The sequence below is a fragment of the Bos mutus genome, chromosome 1 (genome assembly GCF_027580195.1).
Source record: "Bos mutus isolate GX-2022 chromosome 1, NWIPB_WYAK_1.1, whole genome shotgun sequence".
NCBI classification, from domain to species: domain Eukaryota; kingdom Metazoa; phylum Chordata; class Mammalia; order Artiodactyla; family Bovidae; genus Bos; species Bos mutus.
Genome location: NC_091617.1, coordinates 83,275,928 through 83,300,712, shown reverse-complemented (window position 1 = coordinate 83,300,712; position 24,785 = coordinate 83,275,928). Strand labels below are relative to the sequence as shown.

The 24,785-nt window shown below is 37.2% G+C and overlaps 1 protein-coding gene across 6 annotated transcripts in view; it reads left to right on the top strand.

Moving 5' to 3' along the window:
• Positions 1-24,785, top strand: part of ATP11B (ATPase phospholipid transporting 11B (putative)) — a 123,632-nt gene that overhangs the window by 12,292 nt on the left and 86,555 nt on the right. For 5 of the 6 annotated variants that reach the window (XM_070372919.1, XM_070372923.1, XM_005892534.3 and 2 more), the window contains exons 2-4: positions 10,881-10,997; positions 20,447-20,536; positions 22,203-22,283. In XM_070372919.1, coding sequence (XP_070229020.1) covers positions 10,881-10,997; positions 20,447-20,536; positions 22,203-22,283 — 288 coding nt within the window. Of the gene's footprint in view, positions 1-10,880; positions 10,998-20,446; positions 20,537-21,820; positions 21,964-22,202; positions 22,284-24,785 lie in introns of those variants that run through there. The other variant, XM_070372928.1, reaches the window with a different exon arrangement.

Here is a 24,785-nt window from a genome sequence, read left to right as displayed (position 1 = left end):
CAAGAGGCACGACAGGTATCTGGTATTCCGATCTCTTTCAGAATTTTCCAGTTTGTTGTGATCCACACAGTCAAAGGCTTTGGCATAGTTAGTAAATCAGAAGTAAATGGTTTTCTGGAACTCTCTTGCTCTTTTGATGATCCAACAGATGTTGGCAATTTGGTATCTGGTTCCTCTGCCTTTTCTAAAACCAGCTTGAATATGTGGAAGTTCACGGTTCATGTACTATTGAAGCCTGGCTTGGAGAATTTTGAGCATGACTTTGCTACTGTGTGAGATGAGTGCAATTGTGTGGTAGTTTGAGCATTCTTTGGCTTTGCCTCTCTTTAGGATTGGAATGAAAACTGACCTTTTCCAGTCCTGTGGCCACTGCTGAGTTTTCCAAATTTGCTGGCATATTGAGTGTAGCACTTTCACAGCATGATCTTTTAGGATTTGATAACAGCTCAACTGAAATTCCATCACCTCCACTAGCTTTGTTCGTAGTGATGCTTTTTAAGGCCCACTTGACTTCACACTCCAGGATGTCTGTCTCTAGGTGAGTGATCACAGCATTGTGATTATCTGGGTCGTGAAGATCTTTTTTGTATAGTTTTTCTGTGTATTCCTGACACCTCTTCTTAATATTTTCTGCTTCTGTTAGGTCCATACCATTTCTATCCTTTATTGTGCCCATCTTTGCATGAAATGTTCCCTTGGTATCTTTAATTTTCTTGAAGAGATGTCTAGTCTTTCCCATTCTATTGTTTTCCTCTATTGCTTTGCATTGATCCCTGAGGAAGGCTTTTTTATGTTCTTTGGAACTCTGCATTCAAATGGGTCTATCTTTCCTTCTCTCCTTTGCCTTTCTCTTCTCTTCTTTTGACAGCTATTTGTAAAGCCTCCTCAGACAACCATTTTCCCTTTTTGCATTTCTTTTTCTTGGGGGTGGTCTTGATCCCTGCCTCCTGTACAATGTTATGAACCTCTATCCATAGTTCTTCAGGCACCCTGTCTATCAGATCTAATCCCTTGACTACTTGTCACTTCCACTGTAATCGTAAGAGATTTGATTTAGGTCATACCTGAATGGTATGGTGGTTTTCCCTACTTTCTTAAATTTAAGTCTGAATTTGGCAGTTTGGCAACTTAGTACAGTGCCTAGCATAGTATCAAGCATTTTTCCTCAGTAGATACTTGGGTACATATTGGTCTCGTAAGATTTTTTGCAGTGAGTGTAATTGAACTTTAAAGCTTGAATTGTAGACATTCAGTTCAAGTCTTAATCGTATTTTACCTAGGAAGTTGTTTCTTCACTATTGCATCTCCTGAGCAACAAAAGGGATATAAATATCCTTCCTTATCTCACTTCTCCACTGTGCTCTTCATTAGTTCAGAAAATTCGAACAAAGATTGAGGGTGAACTTGACTTTTTACTATTGAAGGCAGGGAAGTTGTTCTCTAATTTTGGGTTTTTCTATTGAAATTTAAATATTGTAGAGGAACCGGCCTCTAAACTTAGATTTACAGGAGACTGTGGATCCAACTCCTATGCAGCATTAAAGGGAGGCAGTGCTTACCTACCAGTGTTTGATCAACTATTTTTCCAGCATATATTTGCAGAATTAAAAACAAAACAGCTTAGGAATTTATTATGAGACAGTGAAAGTCAAGTCCTAAGTAATTAGAGATACTGTTATCAGTCTTTATATAATGCCTTAGACCATGAGTTCCCTCATAGTGTTTCCTGTAGATGAAGTTTTCAGTGATCTGGGGCAAAATGAGAAATACCGGGTCAGTGTATCATGCACATGTCTGTTTGTTTGTTTGTGCGTCTTTGCTCTAACTTATATATGTCCTTGTTTTTGAGGACTGTGCTTTTAACTTCTTAAAAAAATAGCTTTTTTAAAAAAAATAGTTTTAGATTTTCAGAAAGTTTATGAAATAATAGAGAATTCCTATACATTTTTCTCACCCAGTTTCTCTTATTGTTAACATCTTACATTACTATGCTACATTTGTTATGCTAATAAACCAGTATTAATACATTGCTATTAATTAAACCCCATACTTTATTGCTAATTTTTATACATGGCGAAATAATCACCACAGGAAGTCTAGTTAGCATCCATCACTACACAAGAGTTACAGAATTTTTCCTTATGAGAACTTTTAAAATCTACACTCATAGCAACTTCTGCGTATACAACATTATTAACTATAATTCCATGCTGCACATTACATCCTGTAACTTATTTTATAACTAGAAGTTTGTACCTTTTACTTCCTTCACCCATTTTACCCACTCCCCAAGCCCCACCCTGGCAGCCACTCATCTGTTTTCTGTTATTTCTGTATTTATGAGCTTGGGCTTTTTTGTTTTTGGTGTTACATTCCACGTATAAGTGAGATCATACAATATTTTGTCTTTTCTGACTGACTTTTTTCACTGAGCATAATGCCCTTAAAACCCATCTGTAGATTTTAAAAGATTTCATTCTTTTTAACAGATGCCATTCTTTTTAATGTTGTTATTGTTTAGAATTTTATGGTTGTCTTTGTAGATTGGCACATATTTTAAGATATTAAATTTTGAAGGTACTTTGTAAAGGATTAAGTATTCTTGTCTGTGGCCTCAGAATTGTAAACCCACTGCTTCTGATGTACTGAGGAGGACCCAGGAAGCCGTCTTCATTGCCATTGTTGTTTATGATTGTGAGTAGAGAAAGAGGAGCCTTTAAAAGTGTTTGAGAAATCTTAGTAGAAATTTGTTCATTCCTCTGTCTCCAATTTGGACACCACAGTTAAATTTAGTAGTTTCACTTGTTATCCAGCCAGTGTTCAATTGTAGGTGTAGGTATAGGTAGATCAAGAAAATTAATTTAGGGTTCTTGGTTACAGAAACCTTAAATTCTCTCAGTGAAATCTGTAATTTTAAAATTTGATCTAAGCTAAAACTACTTCACAGATTAATTTTTATCAGAAATATCTCTGTGATTCTATACACAGAAATCACCAGTTTTGCAAGTAAGAGACTATCACAGTTAAATTATGGCCAAATAGGAAACTTCTAATCCAGAAAATCTGTGGTTAAGTCCCAAATGGGTGAAATTGATACATTTTTAATTGTAGTAAATATACTTAAAATTTGCCATTTTATCCATTTTTAAATGTACTTAAAATATCCAATTGTGACATTGTTATGCAGCCATCGCCACTGTCTGTCTCCTGAACTGTTTGATCGTTGCAAACTTTATACCCATTAAACACAAATGCCCTTTTACTCTCCCCTCCACACCTTGAATAAATGCCTGACAAAGTATGAATTTGTCAACTTTTACTCCTTATGTAAGAGGAATCATACAGTTTTGTCCTTTTGTCACAGGCTTAATTTCACTTAGCATAACGTCTTCAAGGCTCTTCCATTTATAGCATGTGTCCAAATCTCCTTCCTTTTTAAGGCTGAATAATATCCCATTGTACATACCACATTTTGTTTATTCATTTTTATGTCAATGGGCACTTGGTTGTTTCCACCTTTTGGCTATTGTGAATAATGTTGCCATGAACATGAGTTTACAAATATCTATTTGAGTTTTTACACAGAAGTAGAATTGTTGGATCATGTGGATATTCTGTGTTCACTTTTCTGAGGAGTTGCCATATTATTGCCACGGGGCTGCTACAGGTGTATGCTGGAATAGGGAATTAGGGTTGGGGAGTAACAGAAGAGATAAGCTTCCTGTAAGAGATGAACTTCTTATAGTAAAGTATTTGCAAATGATTTAAGAATTTTAAAGTTAAGCTCAGTTCAGTCACTATCACATCCAATTCTTTGCAACCCCATGGACTGCAGCATGCCAGGCTTCCCTGTCCATCACTAACTCCCAGAGCTTACTCAAACTCATGTCCATCGTGTCAGTGATGCCAAAGATTACTCTATATTTTGAATCCTGTAGCTGGAAAGCTAGTTCCAACCTACCTCTGCAGTAGGAGCAGTTCTTGGAAGCCCAGACTGGTCTGATGGATGGCAGACTACCTTAAATCCTAAAATGAAAATTATGTAACATGATTCAAAAAGTTGAAATTAAATTATTGTGTTTACATCATAGGCATTTTAAGTTATTTCTTCTCACCTTGATTTGGGCTGTTAACAGTGTAAAATTATAATACCTTCATATAGATGTATTTTGGGCTTCCCAGGAGGCTCAGTGGTAAAGAATCCGACTGCCAGTGCAGGAGACACAGATTCGATCCCTGAGTTAGAAAGATCCCCTGGAGAAGAAAATGACAACACACTCCAGTATTCTTGCCTGGGAAATCCCATGAACAGAGAAACCTGGTGGGCTGCAGTCCATGGGTTTGGAAGAGTTGGATACTACTGAGCAACTGAGCACAACACAACATAGATGTTTTTTATTTAAAGCCCATATCCAGGAAACAGTAATTCACTATTAATTTTGTAGATTTGGTAAGGTACATTAAATCATTATTCCCCAGAAGCATCGTTACATTGGAACATGTAGGCAACAGAAATCACTTTCTATCATACAAAGTGTGTGACTGAAATAAAGCTTTTGATCATTTCTTTTAATAACCAGTGCCATGAAGTTTTGATTCTGGAGCTTCTTTTTATGTTATTTTTCATGGACTTTTTATTTGTTTTGTAGCTTTTTCTTTGTATTTTGGAGGAGACAGATCACATATAAGAATGATTACATGTACAGATTTGATCACTAAGCTCTAAAAATATTCTCTTAGTTTTGTTAAGGAAGTGTGACATTTAATTACAGGACTGTAGTTTTAGTTTTTTCTTAGCTTTTATTTGTAATGCTTGTATTTTTTATAAAATTTTTGAGATTTTTAAGAATAGTACAGAGGTTGGTATATTTGGTATCAAAATATGTTATGATTCATTTCCAAGTACCACTTTTTGCCAAAGACCAGCTTCTAAAAATTATAAGCTGTTTTCTGGTTTGGTTTTTCTAGACTTCATGAGTTTGCTGTTACAAAAGAAATCTCTTTCAAATCAGTCCCATGTGTTTTCCATTTTTTCCTTGAATGCCATTGTGGGGCTTTTTTCCATCTTAAGTATTCATCCATTTAAAAATACTTGTGGTTTTTACATATGCTCACAAATCCAGACAAAAAAGAGGTTTTTAATTTCATACTTTCTTAGAATATGAGAGTTTTAATTTTTAAATAAAAATTAAATTTGTGTGCTTCCAAAATCCTATACAGTTGACTCTTGAACAACACGGGTTTGAACTGTGCAGGTCCTCTTATATGTGAATCTTTCAACAGTTAATACTACAGTACCGAAGGGCTGATTCAGAGCATGCAGAAGGCCAATTCTGAAGTTATACTCAGAGTTTTGACTGCATGGAGGGTTGGCTCCCCTAACTGCTGAGTTGTTCAAGAGTCAACTGTACTCTACTTTTTAGCAGGTGCAAAAATCAGGATGGCTAGAATAGCATCACTGTATCTCAGTTCCTTTACTCAGGACAAGATGAAGTCAGAGAAGAAAGGAGCAAGCCATCCAAGGTTCAGGGTGTGAGTGGATAGTCTGGGTGGACAACAGAAAGTAATTTGCCAGAGGCTTCTGGACCCTGATGTGTGTGGCCTTAACCTAGTGATTAGGGAGTTCAGATTGTGCAGTACCATAGAATTGCTGATAATGCTTGCTAGAAATAGTATGAAACTATGCTTGAACTTCACACTAACAGTATAGTTATATAATTAATTCTGATAAAAGGTATTTGTTTTGATTTCTGTTAAAGAAATTAGAGGCGTTATTGAAATAAAAATCCTCTGTGTCATTTTTAAAATACGGAATATTGAGCGGGGCAGCTAAGTATAAAAACAAGACCTTAAAGTGGTTCTAGCTTTCTTTATGTCATCAAAATCTGTTGAAAACTATTGTGTCATCAGAAAAATACTTGTTCCCTGGTGGTCTAGTGGTTAGGATTCTGCGCTTTCACTGCTGTGAACCAGGTTCAATCCCTGGTCAGGGAACTGAGATCCTGCAGTGTGGCCAGAATTAAAAAAAAAAAATTTTAATGCGTGTATACACAAATTTGCATATAATTTCGGAGACACAGACCTGACGCCCTGCTCTAAGTCACCTTTCTCATTTTTGGACAGTTTTATTTATTTATTTTATTTAGTTCATGCGTACGTGAATTTGTGGCAGAGAAGATGATGTTCATGTATTGAAGTTACAGGTTTAATTTCCATGAGGAACGCCTGCTGCTGCTGCTAAGTCGCTTCAGTCGTGTCCGACTCTATGCGACCCCATAGACGGCAGCCCACCAGACTCCACTGTCTCTGGGATTCTCCAGGCAAGAACACTGGAGTGGGTTGCCATTTCCTTCTCCAATGCGTGAAAGTGAAGTCGCTCGGTCGTATCTGACACTTAGCAACCCCGTGGACTGCAGCCTACCAGGCTCCTCCGTCCATGGGATTTTCCAGGCAAGAGTACTGGAGTGGGGTGCCATTGCCTTCTCCGAGGAACGCCTAGCTATCCTTATACTGTAGTCACAAATATAAAATCTAAGTATTTGGTGTGTGTACAAAAAATACACCCACATGTATATACATGCCACTGATTATAACAAAATTGGATAAGGTCATTTGAATTAATCACTGGAGAAACAATTCAGAATGCTTAAGTGGGTATTATAGCCTCTTTGGGAATAAGGAAAGACGTGCTATCATTATTTTCCTTTTGGTATTGTCATCTTATATGATTTCCTGAAATATGGTGATACTGAATTTAAAATTCAGTTTAATTTAAAACTGATTTTTGGGACATTTCAATATATCTTCCTGAAGTAATTGTAGAAATCTCAGGAGTTCCAGCATTTGTGTGTGATCACTGGTTCATTCAGTAGAGAGGGATGGAGAATGAGCATTTGCTTCCTGTAAAGAGCATGCATTTATATATAGTATATTCATACTATGAAATATGAGAGGTTGTAGTACTAATATCATTGTATATTTTGGGGTAAGGTCTTAGATTCTTTGTTTTTTGTTTAACTTTAGATGTACATAGTAATAATCTTTGGATTTAGCAAAAAGAATTTTGTATCCGTGGTTCTCAGTCTCAGTTGTCTTGACATCTTAAAGATTTATATCTTTATATAAATTTGCTCAGATTTGCTCTTTTTTCTTTTATCTCAGAAGCTTTACATGCATGGTGTATAACTTAGGATCTAGGTTAACATGATTACAGAGTGGATACAGAATAAGTATGTTCCATGGAGTCTAGCACTGCAGTTACCTGTGTGTGTCTCTTCTTGTCTTATGTACTGTATAGACAAACTTCTGGTGGACCCTCTTTGAGAAACACAGTCATAGGCTACAGCAGTAGCATTCAGACTGTTCATCTATTTACTGTGTTGGAGCATATTATGATTTGTTTGCATATTTAATAAGTCATATTATCCTTCACGGCTTAACATAGTGCTTAATCTCAGTAGATAGTTGTTGGTTGAATAAATGGTATACATCTTTAAATGATTATGATATTCCAGATAGACCAGTGAGTTCCAACTCTGATTTTGAAACCTGCCTTTTTCTCCCATGAATTATTATAGGGCACAGTTATGAAATGTTTAAAAGAAAATTGATGAGGAAAATAAATATGTGCCACATTTTATCCTTAAACTGATTTTGAAATCAGATACATAATGGCACATTCACATCCACAAAGTGTGGTCATCACTTTAAATAGCATAACAGATAAAATAAAACTTCATTTCTTAATGGTGCATACAAATACATATAATTTGCACCACTGTGTGCTAACTGTTTCTAAGATCACAAAGTAGATTGTTTAAAACCATGAACAACAGCCATTGAAACCCAAACATAGCACTACTACTATTCTAATGTACTAAACAAAATATTCCCCTAGGTAATATGGGAATCTCCACTATCCTGTGTTTGTCTGTACTTAATGGAAATTTTACAGGAATGCCAAGCATGGAAAGGCAGCCATATTATTTAGTAGATTACTAGCTTAAGAGCACTTAAATTATAAAAGTGGATCATTGTAGTTTATGAATACCAAGTTTAATTGGTCTCTTAATAACTTCATAGTACTAGTAAATAGCCCTTGACCATCATGAAAAACATGTAAATCTAAGAAAATTTGAATCATTGCTGTTAGAAACAAAAAAGGTCCTGCATTTGGTGATTGCTTTCAACCTGTGAGCGCTTCACTATGGCTCAGACAGTAAAGACTGCCTGCAATGCTAGGAGACCTGGGTTTGATCTCTGGGTCGGGAAGATCCCTGGAGAAGGAAAGGGTAACCCACTCCAGTATTCTTGCCTGGAAAATTTCATGGACAGAGGAGCCTGGTGGGCTACAGTCCATGGGGTTCCAAAAAGTCGGACATGACTGAATGACTTTCACTTCAACCTGTCAAGGGTTCCCCGATCAAAGAAGTTTTGAAGATTTACTTGCCATTCTGCAAAAACGGAAACATAGACCAACGGAACAAGATAGAAAACCCAGAAATAAACCCATGTACCTTTGGGTATCTTATTTTTGACAAAGGAGGCAAGAATGTACAATGGGGCAAAGACAGCCTCTTCAATAAGTCATGCTGGGAAAACTGGACAGCTACATGTAAAAGAATGAAATTAGAACACTTCCTAACACCATACACAAAGATAAAATAAAAATGGAATAAAGACCTAAGTGTAAGACCAGAAACTATAAAACTCTTAGAGGAAAACATAGGCAGAACACTCGATGACATAAATCAAGCCAAGACCCTCTATAACCTACCTCCTAGAATAATGGAAATAAAAACAAAAGTAAACAAGTGGGACCTGATTAAACTTGAAAGCTTTGCACAGCAAAAGAAACTATAAGCAAGGTGAAACACAACCCTCAGAATGGGAGAAAATAACAGCAAATGAAACAACTGACAAAGGATTAATTTCCAAAGTATACAAGCAGCTCATACAACTCAATACCAGAAAAACAAACAGCCCAATCAAAAAGTGGGATAAAGATCTAAACAAACATTTTTCCAAAGAAGACATACAGATGGCTAACAAACACATGAAAAGATGCTGAGTATCACTCATTCGTAGAGAAATGCAAATCAAAGATACAGTGAGATTTCACCTCACACCAGTCACAATGACCCTCATCAAAAAGTCTACAAACAATAAATGCTGAGGAGGGTGTGGAGAAAGGGAACCATCTTTCACTATTGGTGGGAATGTAAATTGATACAGCTACTATGGAAGGATGGTATGTAGATTCCTTAAAAATCTAGGAATAAAACCACCATATAACCCCCAAGGAAGCCAAAATTGAAAAAGACACATCTGTCCCATTGTTCATTGCAGCACTATTTACAATAGCTAGAACATGGAAGCAACCTAGATGTCCATCAACAGATGAATGGATAAGAAATTGTTGTACATATACACAGTGGAATATTACTCAGCCATAAAAAGGAATGCATTTGAGTAAGTTCTATAGAGGTGGATGAACCTGGAGCCTATTATACAGGTAAAGTAAGTCAGAGAAAGATAAATATCATATACTAACACATATATTCAGAATCTAGAAAGATGGTACCAAAGAATTTGTTTGCAGGGCATCAATGGAGAAATAGAGACCAGAGTTATGAACATGGAGAGAGGGGAGAAGAGGGTGAGATATATGGAGACAGTAACATGGAAACTTACATTACCATATGTAGAATAGATAGCTAATGGGAATTTGCTGTATGTCTCAGGAAACTCAGATAGGGGCTCTGTATCAACCTAGAGGGGTGGGATGGGAAAGGATTTGGGAGGTAGGTTCAAGAGGGAAGGGACATATGTATACCTGTGGCTGATTCACGTTGAGTTTTGACAGAAACAACAAAATTCTGTACAGCAATTATCCTTCAATTAAAAAATAAATTTTTTAAAAATAAAAAGATTTACTTGCCACTTTGGAAAAGAGTGTAATATTGTAGGAATGAAGTATCAGTATTCTTGTCACCAAGGCAAACCTTTCCACTGGAGATGATTACTAAATGTACCTTAATTGAATGTCTTCTAAATTTGAAGCCAGAATTATAACATATTAATATACCCACATGTGAGAGAGTCGATTGATAATGTAACTAGCATGAAGAAATGCTTGTATGGACTGAATCTGGGCTATACAGTGCATTTTTAAGTTCTCTGGGAACAAAGCTCTTTGAAACCGAGTTGATCTGGGTGTAAAATAAAATGTAAGCCTTTGTCATCAGACATGGTAGGTGCTGACTAGGCCTTAGCTACGCTGGGCTTCTTCATCACTGACTAGGAATCAGAAAAAGACTAGGAAAAGAGAAAAGCAAGGAACTAGGAAAGAGGATAGCAAGGAACCCCAGGAATGAAAGAGAAGGAAAGAAGCCTTCACGAACTTCTGTAGATCTTCTGTATGATTATTCTTTTCTTGTGGTTGCATCTCTGACAAAGAATGGACTGTTTTTCATTACCAGAGGTTATTGCCTAGTTAGTTTATATCTAAAGAAAATGTACCTGTTTACTTTGAAAGGGGCTTCCCTGTTGGCCCAGCTGGTAAAAAATCCTCCTGCAATGCAGGAGACCTGGGTTTGATCCCTGGGTTAGAAAGATCCCCTGGAGAAGGGAAAGACTACCCACTCCAGTATTCTGGCCTGGAGAATTCCATGGAGTGTATAGTCCATGGGATTGCAAAGAGTCGGACAAGAGTGAACTTTCACTTTTTTTGAAAAAAAAAGAAATGGCTTAAATAGATTAACCCTATATACAGTTCAAGGCAAGTGATAGGTATAATAGGATCAATTAAAAAGTACCACCAGTAAAGAATCATGACAACTAACTTTTCTGACAATTATTTTTCTTTTGCTTTGCCTTAGGGTTTTGACCCACCACATCAAAGTGACACAAGAACTATTTACATAGCCAACAGGTTTCCTCAGTATGGCCATTATACACCTCAGAAATTTATAGATAACCGGATCATTTCATCTAAGGTAAGAATTAACACTTCTATTATTAAAACTGTGGTTATGTACTGCTTTAAAAAGTGATTTGTTTGTGTAGTATACATTTATATCCTTAAAAATACAGGGAAATGGTGGTTGGTAGATGTATCTTAACCAAAATTGTAAACTGTAAAATAAAAAGAGTTGCTGGTTCCTAATGTCAGATAGCCAGTATTCCAAAAGGTACCCTTAGTTTAAACTAAGGAAGGAATTAAACTAAGGGAACTAAGGAAGCAATTGAACTAAGGAACTTACTTCTATACCATATGCCAGGCACTGTATTAGGTACTTCTTGTACTATTTAATCCTTACAACAACTTTAATATATGTTTAATGAGTGTTTGTTATACTCATTTTATATCAGTTTCTCCAACTGAAGTGCTGGAAAATAATTTACCCAGGGATGTTAAGAGTTTGAACTCAGTTCTGTGTAACTTTAAAGCCTGACTTCCTCTAATTTTATCATTCTTCTATAAACATTTTATAGTACAAAAGAACCTACTCATTCTTACATATTCTTCCTTGTTTCATTTTTTTTTCCTGTGGCATTTTGAAGCTGTCTTAGTCTATTTTGAAGCTGAAGATTATAGAATAATGCTATCATCTGTCATGACGGATATGTTTTCCTTGCTGTCTAATATGATAACCATTAGCCACATAGGGCTGTTTAGACCTTGAAATATAGTATGTAATTGAGGAAGTTAATTTTTAATTTTGATTTATTTTAAATTGTCAATAGCCACATGTGACTAGTGGCTACCTCACTGGACAATGCAGTTATAGAGGATGTGAGTCAGAAACTGAGGGTAAAGTTCTTTAAGCATTGTTGTTGTTCAGTCACCCAGTCGTGTCTGACTCTTCGCTACCCCATGGAGTGCAGCACTCTAGGCCTCTCTGTCCCTCACCATCTCCCAAAGTTTGCCCAGGTTCATGTCGATTGCATTGGTGATGCCATCCATCTGTCTCATCCTCTGACACCCTCTTTGCCTTCTGTCCTCAATCTTTCCCAGCATCGGGAACTTTTCCAATGAGTCAACTGTTCACAGCAAATGACCAAAATACTGGAGTTTCAGCTTCAGCATCAGTCCTCCCGAATCAGCAGGGTTTATTTCCCCTAAGATTGACTGGCTTGATCTCCTTGCTGTTCAAGGGACTCTCAGGAGTCCTCCAACACCACAGTTCACAGGCATCTTTGAGCATGTGTGTTTTTGTTAGTCACTCAGTCGTGTCCACTCTTTGTGAGCCCAGGGACTATAGCCTACCAGGCTCCTCTGTCCATGGAATTTCCTAGGCAAAAGTGCTGGAGTGGGTTGCCATTTCCTTTTCCAGGGGATCTTCTCAACCTAGGAATCAAACCCAAGTCTCCTGCATTGCAGGCAAATTCTTTACCATCTGAGCTACCAGGAAAGTCAGGATAATAGAGGAGCTTTAGATAAATGACATATTTCTTAGTAAGTGATGGAAGAAATAAAAGTCCTTCTTGAAAACAAAATTTTTTAAACACTAGGTATAATACCCTAGTAAAGTAATGCTCAAAATTCTCCAAGCCAGGCTTCAGCAATATGTGAACCGTGAACTTCCTGATGTTCAAGCTGATTTTAGAAAAGGCAGAGGAACCAGAGATCAAATTGCCAGCATCCACTGGATCATGGAAAAAGCAAGAGAGTTCCAGAAAAACATCTATTTCTGCTTTATTGACTATGGCAAAGCCTTTGACTGTGTGGATCACAATAAACTGTGGAAAATTTTGAGAGAGATGGGAATACCAGACCACCTGACCTGCCTCTTGAGAAATCTGTATGCAGGTCAGGAAGCAACAGTTAGAACTGTACATGGAACCACAGACTGGTTCCAAATAGGAAAAGGAGTAGGTCAAGGCTGTATATTATCACCCTGCTTATTTAATTTATATGCAGAGTACATCATGAGAAATGCTGGACTGGAAGAAACACAAACTGGAATCAAGATTGCCGGGAGAAATATCAATAACCTCAGATATGCAGATGACACCACCCTTATGGCAGAAAGTGAAGAGGATCTAAAAAGCCTCTTGATGAAAGTGAAAGAGGAGAGTGAAAAAGTTGGCTTAAAGCTCAACATTCAGAAAACTAAGATCATGGCATCTGGTCCCATCACTTCATGGGAAATAGATGGGGAAACAGTGGAAACAGTGGCAGACTTTATTTTTGGGGGCTCCAAAATCACTGCAGATGGTGACTGCAGCCATGAAATTCAAAGATGCTTACTCCTTGGAAGGAAAGTTATGACCAACCTAGATAGCATATTCAAAAGCAGAGACATTACTTTGCCAACAAAGGTCCGTCTAGTCAAGGCTATGGTTTTTCCAGTGGTCATGTATGGATGTGAGAATTGGACTGTGAAGAAGGCTGAGCGCCAAAGAATTGATGCTTTTGAACTGTGGTGTTGGAGAAGACTCTTGAGAGTCCCTTGGACTGCAAGGAGATCCAACTAGTCCATTCTGAAGGAGATCAGCCCTGGGATTTCTTTGGAGGGAATGATGCTAAAGCTGAAACTCCAGTACTTTGGCCACCTCATGTGAAGAGTTGACTCATTGGAAAAGACTCTGATGCTGGGAGGGATTGGGGGCAGGAGAAGGGGACGACAGAGGATGAGATGGCTGGATGGCATCACTGTCTCGATGGACGTGAGTCTGAGTGAACTCTGGGAGTTGGTGATGGACAGGAAGGCCTGGAGTGCTGCGATTCATGGGGTCGCAAAGAGTTGGACACGACTGAGCGACTGAACTGAACTGATAACTTATATACAATAAAATTCACTAATTTGATGAATTTTGACAAATGTATAGCATATGACCACCATCATTAAGATACAGAATACGTTTGTCACTCCAAAAAGTTAGTGGCCATTCTCCCTTCTCTTCACCTCCAACAATTGCAACTGATCTGCTTTCTGTAATTATAGTTTTGTCTTTCTAGAATGTCATGAACAATGCACTGTAGGAGTCTTGTGTCTGATTTCTTTTCACTTAACACAGTACTGTTGAGAACGATCTTTGTTGCTACAAGTGTCAGAATCTGTGTTCATTTCCTTTTTAGTGCATATTAGTTATCACCATAGGTTTGGATAGTTTATGTTCTGAATTTGGGTCATTTTCCTTGGAGGGTTTCACTACTGGTATTTTCCCCTTAAGTTTCCAGTTGCTTTTCTAGCCCTGAGCTCTAAATCTTTGTCGTATTTTGTTGATAAGGGAGTACTTTTCCCTACTCTTTGACTACCATAGCTATGTAAGTTGGATAGTATCTCCAGGCTAAGAAGCCGTTGCTTATAATTCATACACCTTCCATTTGTAATTTTTTTTAAGTTAAACTCTCTTCATGTTTCTATCTATATTTTGGACACATTCCAAGGTTTTAAATAGTTGTTTTAATCTAGTTTTCATAATTCTTATCTGCTAGGAGTTCACTTAAATTGTCTTATCTGCTAGGAGTTCACTTAAATTGAAGAAAGTAGGGAGACCATTCAGGTATGACCTAAATGAAATACCTAACAATTATACAGTGAAAGTGAGAAATAGATAAGGGACTAGACTTGATAGACAGAGTACCTGATGAACTATGGACGGAGAGTTCGTGACATTGTACAGGAGACAGGGATCAAGACCATCCCCAAGAAAAAGAAATGCAAAAAAGCAAAATGGCTGTCTGAGGAGGCCTTACAAATAGCTGTGAAAAGAAGAGAAGCAAAAAGCAAAGGAGAAAAGGAAAAATACCCATTTGAATGCAGAGTTCCCAAGAATAGCAAGGAGAGATAAGAAAGCCTTCCTCAGTGATCAATACAAAGAAATAGAGGAAAACAATAGAATGGCAAAGACTAGAGATCTCTTCAAGAAAATTAGAGATACCAGGGGACCATTTCATGCAAAGATGGGCTCAATAAAGGACAGAAATGGTATGGACCTAACAGTAGCAGAAGATATTAAGAAGAGGTGGCAAGAATACACAGAAGAACTATACAAAAAGTTCTTCATGACCCAGATAATCATGATGGTGTGATCACTCACTTAGAGCCAGACATCCTGGAGTGTGAAGTCAAGTGGGCCTTAGGAAGCATCACTACGAACAAAGCTAGTGGAGGTGATAGAATTACAGCTGAGTTATTATCAAATCCTAAAAGATGATGCTGTGAAAGTGCTGCACTCAGTATGCCAGCAAATGTGGAAAACTCAGCAGTGGCCACAGGACTGGAAAAGGTCAGTTTTCATTCCAGTCCCAAAGAAAGGCAATGCCAAAGAACGCTCAAATTACTACACAGTTGCACATCTCACACGCTAGCAAAGTGATGCTCAAAATTCTCCAAGCCAGGCTTCAACAATACTTGCACTGTGAACTTCCAGATGTTCAAGCTGGTTTTAGAAAAGGCAGAGGAACCAGAAATCAACTTGCCAGCATCTGTTGGATCATCAAAAAAGCAAGAGAGTTCCAGAAAAGCATCTATTTCTGATTTATTGACTATGCCAAAGCCTTTGTGTGGATCACAACAAACTGTGGAAAATTCTTAAAGAGATCGGAATACCAGACAACCTGATGTGCCTCTTGAGATATCTGTACACGGGTCAAGAAGCAACAGTTAAAACTGGACGTGGGACAACAGAATAGTTCCAAATAGGAAAAGGAATACATCAAGCCTGTATGTTATCACCCTGCTTATTCAACTTATATGCAGAGAACATCATGAGAAACGCTGGGCTGGAAGAAGCACAAGTTGGAATCAAGATTGCTGCAAGGACTATCAGTAACCTCAGATATGCAGATGACATCACCCTTATGGCAGAAAGTGAAGAACTAAAGAGCCTCTTGAGGAGAGTGAAAAAGTTGGCTTAAAGCTCAACATGCAGAGCTCTAAGATCATGGCATCCGATCCCATCACTTCATGGCAAATAGATGGGGAAACAGTGGCAGACTTTATTTTTTGGGCTCCAGAATCACTGAAGATGGTGACTGCAGCCATGAAATTAAGAGACACTTACTCTTTGGAAGAAAAGTTAGGACCAACCTAGACAGCATATTAAGAAGCAGAGACATTACTTTGCCAACAAAGTAATTGTCTAGTCAAGGCCATGATTTTTCCAATAGTCATGTATGGATGTGAGAGTTGGACTATAAAGAAAGCTGAGTGCCAAAGAATGGATGCTTTTGGACTGTGGTGTTGGAGAAGACTCTTGAGAGTCCCTTGGATAGCAAGGAGATCCAACCAGTCCATCCTAAAGGAAATCAGTCCTGAATATTCATTGGAAGAACTGATGTTGAAGCTGAAACTCCAATACTTTGGCCACCTGATGCGAAGAACTTACTCATTTGAAAAGATCCTGACGCTGGGAAAGATCAAAGGTGGCGGGGGTGGGGGCGAAGAGGACGACAGAGGATGAGATGGCTGGATGGCATCAGTGACTCCATGGACATGAGTTTGAGTGAACTCCAGGAGTTGGTGATGGAAAGGGAGGCCTGGCGTGCTGCAGTCCATGGGGTCACAAAGAGTCAGACAGGACTGAGCAACTGAACTGAGGAGTTCACAGTCTGTTGATACTTGAAACTGAGTTTCCTGGAAAACTTTTGAGATTAAATATATGAATGTTTTGATATTCAGTCAAATGTAGTAGTATTAGGTTTGGTGTTTTTGACCAGGTTTCAGAAATGTAGACTTTTAAATAAATGTTGCCTTTTTTCACGTACATGAAGACTGTCTTTCTCATTACTCCTCTATTATTATTCCACTAATGTTTTTTAAAACTTCCAAACCAGATTACCTGCTATTCCATAAACTCATGTTTAACTTCCCTACCACCTTGCCTTTGCTATGATTTTGTTTTGATAACCTCAGTTTTTAAGAATATAAGTTGTATATTTTTGCAGAGAAAGTAGATTTCATGTTTTTTAACCATATTTCAAGAATGTAGACATTTTATGTGTGTGTGCATGTTCAGTCACGTCCTATTCTTTGAGACCCTATGGACTATAGCCCGCCAGGCTTCTCTGCCCATGGGATTTCCCAGGCAAGAATACTGGAGTGGATTGCTGTGGTCTCCTCCAGGGGATCTTCTGGACGCAGGGACTGAATCTGCATCTCCTGCAGTGGCAAGCAGATTCTTTACTGCTGAGCCATCAGGGAAGCCCAGATATTTATATAGGCAGTGTCTGGGGGTTTTTTTTGACCATAGTTGAGCCTGGCTTCTCAATGTTCCCTTTTACTACCTTTCTACTCTCCTATTATTTCCCTAGACTCTTTTCAGACTGCATTATCTTCTCTCCCACAAAGCCATGAGGAACTTCCTTCTTCTCTGCCTTTGTTCATTCTTTCTTTCCTTCCTGAAATGTTCTCCGTTTGCCCCCTATTTTCAGCTGTGAGTGGTTCCTCTCTTAAAGCCCATGTTGATTGTGACCTCCTTCATTAAATTTTTCTTGCTTATTGAATTCTTTGTATATTCCTTCTTTTACTTTATCTTGGATTATAGCTATTGATATAAATATTGTTCTTAATCCTCTCTATTTAAACTTGTTATCTTTGTTTCTCTTATTATGTAGGTGCCTTGCACATTGTAGATGGAAAATATGCCTTTGTTCAATTTAATTCACTATATAGTAACGTCTTATCATAAATTTAAATTTCCTTCCGAAAGATTTAATTTTATGACCATGGTTTCATTTTTTTAACTAATGTCAGACCTTTGAAGGGCAGTGGTAAAGTCATATAGGTAATTGTAGAGAAGATACGCTTCTAGTTCATTTTTCTTAACTGTTATTACATAATTAAAATAATTTTAAAGCATAATGAATTATTATTTTCCTTAGAAGATTTTCATGTGTTTAAATATTATTCTACTTGAGTGCCTTCTCTGTGTATGACAGGACCAGCACAGAATTTAGACTCAGTCTACTAATGTTTACCTGAAAACAACAATTCCCAACATTTATAAGCTAGCTCATGAGAAGTTTTTGTTTCTTCTCAGTTTTCCATTGTATTATTGACCTAGCCAAAGAAAACATCCTGAAATTAATTATCTTATTGCTAACTTACATATTTAGTTGCTCTTTTCAAAATTCTGAGAGATAAAATGTATTATCACTATTATGAATCAAATAGATTGATGTAAACTTAGAACATTGTCAAGTTAGTTCTTATAAAGTTTTATACAGTTGCTCTGGTGATTAAGAAAGTTGTTAGAAATACTATGACCCTTGTAGGGACAACTGTCTTTTTACTCCAGTTAAGATCAGCTGGTAGTGGTTTGACCCATTGTCTCACGTACACACATTGAGCAGTGACCTCTTTTGGTTCCAGGAAGTATCTGCCTCTCTTCTCTCTAGAGTCGTGAACATGGTTCCCAATCTCAGATTCTAGAACCACTGGTGACACTACAACCACAAGAAAATGTTTCAGGTATCCCAGATTAGGACTGAAAATATAATTCACCTAAGAAAGGCTGTTAGGTATTGTCCTATTCTTCATACACCCTTGAGTCAAATAGGCTTTCATGGGTTCTTCTGGGAACCTAGGCATATTTATAAAATTGTTCATAAGTGAATGTTTCAGGTCTCAAAAAACTGATTAAGGGAATTCCCTGACAGTCCAGTAGTTAGGACTTCTCACTTTCACTGCCGAGAACAAAGGTTCAACCCCTGGTTGGGAAACCAAGATCCTGTAAGCCATACACCAGGGCCAGAAAAAAGAGAAGAAAAAATTGATTAAGAAGTGAATTTCCGACCTACAGAAATTAGAACCATCTTCCATTGTACCACAGAAAATCTTGAATTAGTCAATAACCAGTAAGGCTTCATTCATTACCTGACACCAGGAGAGTTACGGAAAAAAAGTTTTTTCCCATCAGTGTTTATTTGCCTATTTATGTATTCTGCTAGCGTTTTGCTATCTGTGTGCTATAGTGTAAGTGCTGAAGATAGAGCAGTAAATAACACTATGTTCCTAGCCCCGGGGATCTTATATTCTGCTAGGTGAATGGACATTGGGTAAAGTAACAATACTGTAAAATGTTTCCCTATTTTATTTGTAATGGTGTTGTGTATAGTGAGTGGCACAAGTAAAATTTATATGGTGTTACCCTACCCCCATAATGTAGCATTATAGGCTTATAAACTGATTAATAATATAGCAACAGACACATAGCGATTAGTATGAGCTAGGTTCTGTCCTTGCTGCTGCTGCTAAGTCACTTCAGTCGTGTCCGACTCTGCGACCCCATAGACGGCAGCCCACCAGGGTCCTCCGTTCCTGGGATTCTCCAGGCAAGAACACTGGAGTGGGGTGCCATTGCCTTCTCCAGTGCATGAAAGTGTAAAGTGAAAGTGAAGTCACTCAGTCACGTCTGACTCTTAGCGACCCCATGGACTGCAGCCCACCAGGCTCCTCCGTCCATGGGATTTTCCAGGCAAGAATACTGGAGTGGGGTGCCATTGCCTTCTCCGAGGTTCTGTCCTTAGCACTATATAAATATATCAGCTCATTTAATCTTTGTAACAACTTATACAGTATGCTTGTTATAACTGTCCTCATTTTATAGAGCATAGAATGAAGTATAGAGAGATAGATCCAAGGTCCTTCAGTGACCATGAATTAGGATTTAGATCACAGCAGTTGTTAACCTTTTACCATCAATGTTTATAACCATTATACTCTACTATCTCACTGTAAAAATAGACATTGTGACAGATTTTCATGTCCTTTATGAGATTTTCTTCATGGCTATACCAGTGATCACTTAACTAAAGTAATTTTTAATCTTTTTCACATTTCATATCCCATGCGTACTGAGGAGTACTTGAAGAATTATACTGTCTCCTTTGTTTCTGACGAAACCTAAAGAGAATATTTATAAAGTAAACTGAATCCAGTGTTAGCATTTTTATCAACTCCTAATTCATCTTTAAATTTATTTTTATTTATTTGGCTGCCCTGGGTCCTAGTTCTGGCACATGAACTCTTAGTTGCAGCATATGGGTTCTAATTCCCTGACCAGAAATCCAACACAGGTCTCTTGCATTGAAAACGTGGAGTATTAGCCATTGGACCACCAGGGAAGTCCCTTAATTCATCTTTCAACATTAGGTTTAGTTTTGTGTAATCAAAACCCAAAATAAATTATTAAAATATTATTTTAGATCTGCCATCTCCAACTTCTAAAAAAACTAGGAATTTAATAGCAAAATTGATAGGTTCCTTTATCTCTCTTTTAAAGTTATACTAAAATTGCCAATAAATAGTAAAAGGTAAAAAGTAGAATAAAAGCCCTGAAACTCTAAAAACCAGATAGTTTTTATAGCATCGAGTTACATGAATTTGTGTAAGGGCTTGATATATCTGATGTGTCCAAGTTTTCTTATTATTTGTATAAAATACATATTATTTTAAAATATTAACTTATCTTTTTGTTTTTTGTTTTTTAGTATACTGTGTGGAATTTTGTTCCAAAAAATTTATTTGAACAATTCAGAAGAGTGGCAAACTTTTATTTTCTTATTATATTTTTGGTTCAGGTAAGCTTTATCACTCCATAAATTGTTAAGTTGATAGACATGAATGCTAAACATATATCTTCAAGGAAAAGTTAACATTGCGTTCTAAACCATGTGACTATGGGACCCATTTTTTTTTTTCTGCAGAGCTTCCCCATTGTATTCAGTGAATACAGTAATGTAAATCACATCCAGATATCTGAAAAATAGCCAGTGAATTTTAAGATCCATTGTATTTTGTTTTATCACTTATGTATAATAGTGCTGATAATCATAATTAAAGCCAAGAAAATAGCATCATCCTTTCAAATGTTCTGCCTCAGAAAATAAATACTTTGGCTTTTAATATACAGCACTTGTTTTTGGTACATTTCTGCCTGTGGAACCATCTTTGTACAAAATTAATCTTCCTTTGGTTTTTCTTTTTTTTTAATTTATAGATTTTACTTTTAAAAGTTTTTATTATAATTTCTAAGAATCTCCATGAATATAGATTTTTATCCAGGAGGCCATTTTCTTAACTTTAAATCATTGTAAGCTCTTTAGTTTTTAGTTTTTCACATTGTGCTTTTTTTCCCCTAATATCAGAATATCAAGAGAACAGTATGAAACTTGAGTATAAACCAAGATTTAGAATTAGTGATTGTCATTTTCCTTCAAAGAGGTTTTTCTTTTCTGATGATACGTTAGCAGTCTCTTTCAGTGTGGCACTGAATTTTTTTTATAAACTCTGAACTTTTCTCTCCATAGAACCTGGACCTTCAAAAGAAAAAAAACTTGTGAAGTAGTCACCTTAAAGCTTGAGGAAGCTTTTCTTTAATTGCTTCCCTTTGTGAGCGGAAAAGGAACTTTTGGGTTTTTTTTGTTTGTTTGTTTTTTAATCAGTAGACCATCAGCTTGTTTAGTCAAAAAAATGAGAAATTTACACTTATTACATACAAGTAACATGCATTTGTGAAATTACTGCCTAAGATCAGGAATTCAGCCTGTCTGTGGAATAGAACAAACTTAATTGGCCTAACCAGAGTAAACCAATATTAATAAATTATTAGACCCATGTTCTAAATAACCAAATATAATTACTGCAAATATTTCTTCTAAAGCAGTTTATTGAAACATCAGTTGTATGATTTAGATAATTGCAGCATCGTTTGTTTTCCAAGTTGTACCCCTCTGGCTCTACTAGCTGTAACAAAATCACTTGTAGAAGGAAACCGTTTCCCTAGTCCCATTTTTTGTTTTCTCTCCAGTGTGAGTTTATTCTGGATCCCAGAATAAAAATTGACAGATTTTTTTTTTTTTTAGCATTTCTCTGGATGGGCAAAGAAATGTGAATTGAAATTCTGAATAGCTGTAGCTCCCCTCCAAGACAAATACTGAGGAAGACCTTAAGTACTCTGTGTGTTAAGAAAGCAGAGAAACTGAGTCCACTCTAGCAGTATTTGTGGGTATGCAATAGATTTAGATAGTCTACTAACCCCATATAATGGCTAACAGTATACTTGTGAAACTGTGAAGTAAACTACATTCACTGCATAATCTCTCTCAAGTTACTTTTTCATCTGAACTATGATACATATTTTGTATAATGTTTTCAGATTTCCCAATAATTATAAGATTCTACATGTTAATAGTGATATGTACAATATAAAATATAATACTCTGCATTCTTTCTTTGTTAATGCAGCTTATGATTGATACACCTACCAGTCCAGTTACCAGTGGACTTCCATTGTTCTTTGTAATAACAGTTACTGCCATAAAGCAGGTATGAAATATTTTATGTTGCTTGCTTTCTTCCCAAGTCATTCAGAAGTTTTCTCCTCCAAAGTAAGATTTATTGTTGCGAAAGTAATTTTCATAAGAAAGCAAATTTAGGGCTTTCCTGGTGGCTCAGAGATAAAGAATCCACCTGCCAAATCAGGAGACATGGGGTCAATCCCTGATCCAGGAAGGTCCCACATGCCATGGGCAACTAAGCTTGTGTATCACAAATTCTAAGCCTGTGCTCTAGAGCCCAGGAATCACAACTACTGAAGCCTGACTGCCCTAGAGCTTGTGCTCTGCAATAGGAGAAGCCACTGCAGTGAGAAGCCCATGCACTGGAGAGTAGCCCCTGTTCCCTGCAACTAGAGAAAAGCCCACACAGCAGTGAAAGACCTAGCACAGCCAAAAAAATAAACAAAATTATAAAAAGAAAAAAAGCAGCAAATTTGTTTGATTCTGCATATGGTAAAAATTAAATTGAGGTAAGCCACTCTTATCAGGTACTTGGTGACTGATGGGATGATTACAATTATTAAAGTATGTTGTTCCTTTAACATACCTAAGAAGTATCCAAAAGCAAGCATTTTGTATGTACAAACCAAGTTATGTGTGAAACAGATTGTTACAGTCGTCTTTGTAGAGTTTGGTAGTATTTAAAGGATATATAATTCAAAGGAAGGGGATGTGTTTAGGAGTGAAGCATGTACTTCTGGCATGAAATTTTTGAATAAAAATTGTATAGTGCTTTCCTACTTTTTACAACTTTCTCTGTGAAATTGATTTTTATGTAAAGTTGTACTCTAAGGGAATAGCTTCAACTAGATCTGATTTGATATTAAAATCTAGGTGTAGAAAAACCGTATTATTGGATAAACATGACAAGAAATTTAAAAAATCCCTAGAAACGTCATGTTTATATAGTTACCACTTCTCAAAATATCTGCTCCCTTCCTCTTGAAAGAGTTAATTTGAATTTCCATGTGCCAGTTTGATGTTTTCATTTTGTAAGATTTAAGGATAAGGTTTAAATTGACATAGAAACAAAATTGGCAAACATTTTATAATTCTGAGATGTAGTTTATTTATTACTTATTTGATAAAGGTAAGGGAAGTCTATAAATTAACAGTTAATCTTGTGTGTCTGAATAGCACGCTACTGGAGAAGGCAATGGCACCCCACTCCAGTACTCTTGCCTGGAGAATCCCATGGATGGAGAAGCCTGGTAGGCTGCAGTCCATGAGGTCGCTAAGAGTCAGACACGACTGAGCGACTTCACTTTCACTTTTCACCTTCACGCATTGGAGAAGGAAATGGCAACCCACTCCAGTGTTCTTGCCTGGAGAATCCCTGGGATGCTGGAGCCTGGTGGGCTGCTGTCTGTGGGGTCGCACAGAGTCGGACACGACTGAAGCGACTTAGCAGCAGCAGCAGCAGCTGTAAGTTTGATTTCCCTTTATTCACTGGTCTGTTGGAGACTGCTGCTGCTGCTAAGTCACTTCAGTCGTGTCCGACTCTGTGCGACCCCAGAGATGGCAGCCTACCAGGCTCCCCCCGTCCATGGGATTCTCCAGGCAAGAACACTGGAGTGGGTTGCCATTTCCTTCTCCAATGCATGAAGGTGAAAAGTGAAAGTTAAGTTGCTCAGTCATGTCCGACTCTTAGCGACCCCATGGACTGCAGCCTTCCAGGCTCCTCCGTCCATGGGATTTTCCAGGCAAGAGTACTGGAGTGGGGTGCCATTGCCTTCTCCACTGTTGGAGACTAGGATTTGTGTAAGTCAGTAAGCATCCAGATCACTTAATACAATTACATATTCATTTGGTTTTTTAGATGTCATTTATTGCATCAAAGTAACAAATATTTGTCCCTTGGACTTCTTTTTTATATATAATTTCTTCTTTGGTGATTTCATCAAGTCTAGTGGGTCTAAATTTACATGTATCCTGCAACTATGCTCTGAACTCCAGACACACACATAAAACAGTTTGTGCTTGCAAATACAACTATTTCCTCTTGGACACCTTAAACGTTTCCTGACCTGTGTCACTGTCTCATTCACTACTCTGGTCTTTTTGCTTATATCATTTCTCATTCACTACCTATTCTGTTGAATAAATGCTTGTTTTAGGTTGTCTGTCACCTTCATTTGAATGTTTAGTTCTCTGAGGGCAGATACTTTGTTTTATATTATCAGTTTGTTACCAGTGACCAGAACAAGGTTATGCACATATTTGACATGAAATAAATATTTGATAGATGAATAGATGAGTGAGTGAACCTCTTGAATATTTTTAAGAAAGTGTTAAATGTTGAAATACTTCTTTCCTTGGTTTCCCAGTATAAATTTAGCCAAATAAAGAGTGGATTTAGTTGGAATATGATGCTGTAACTAAGTTGAAAAGATGTTGGTGAGTTTATAATATATCTGCCAAAGGAGTGAGTTTAATATAATAATAATAACTTACAACATGTCTCTTTCCAAAGTGAGTCATTTGTCAAGAT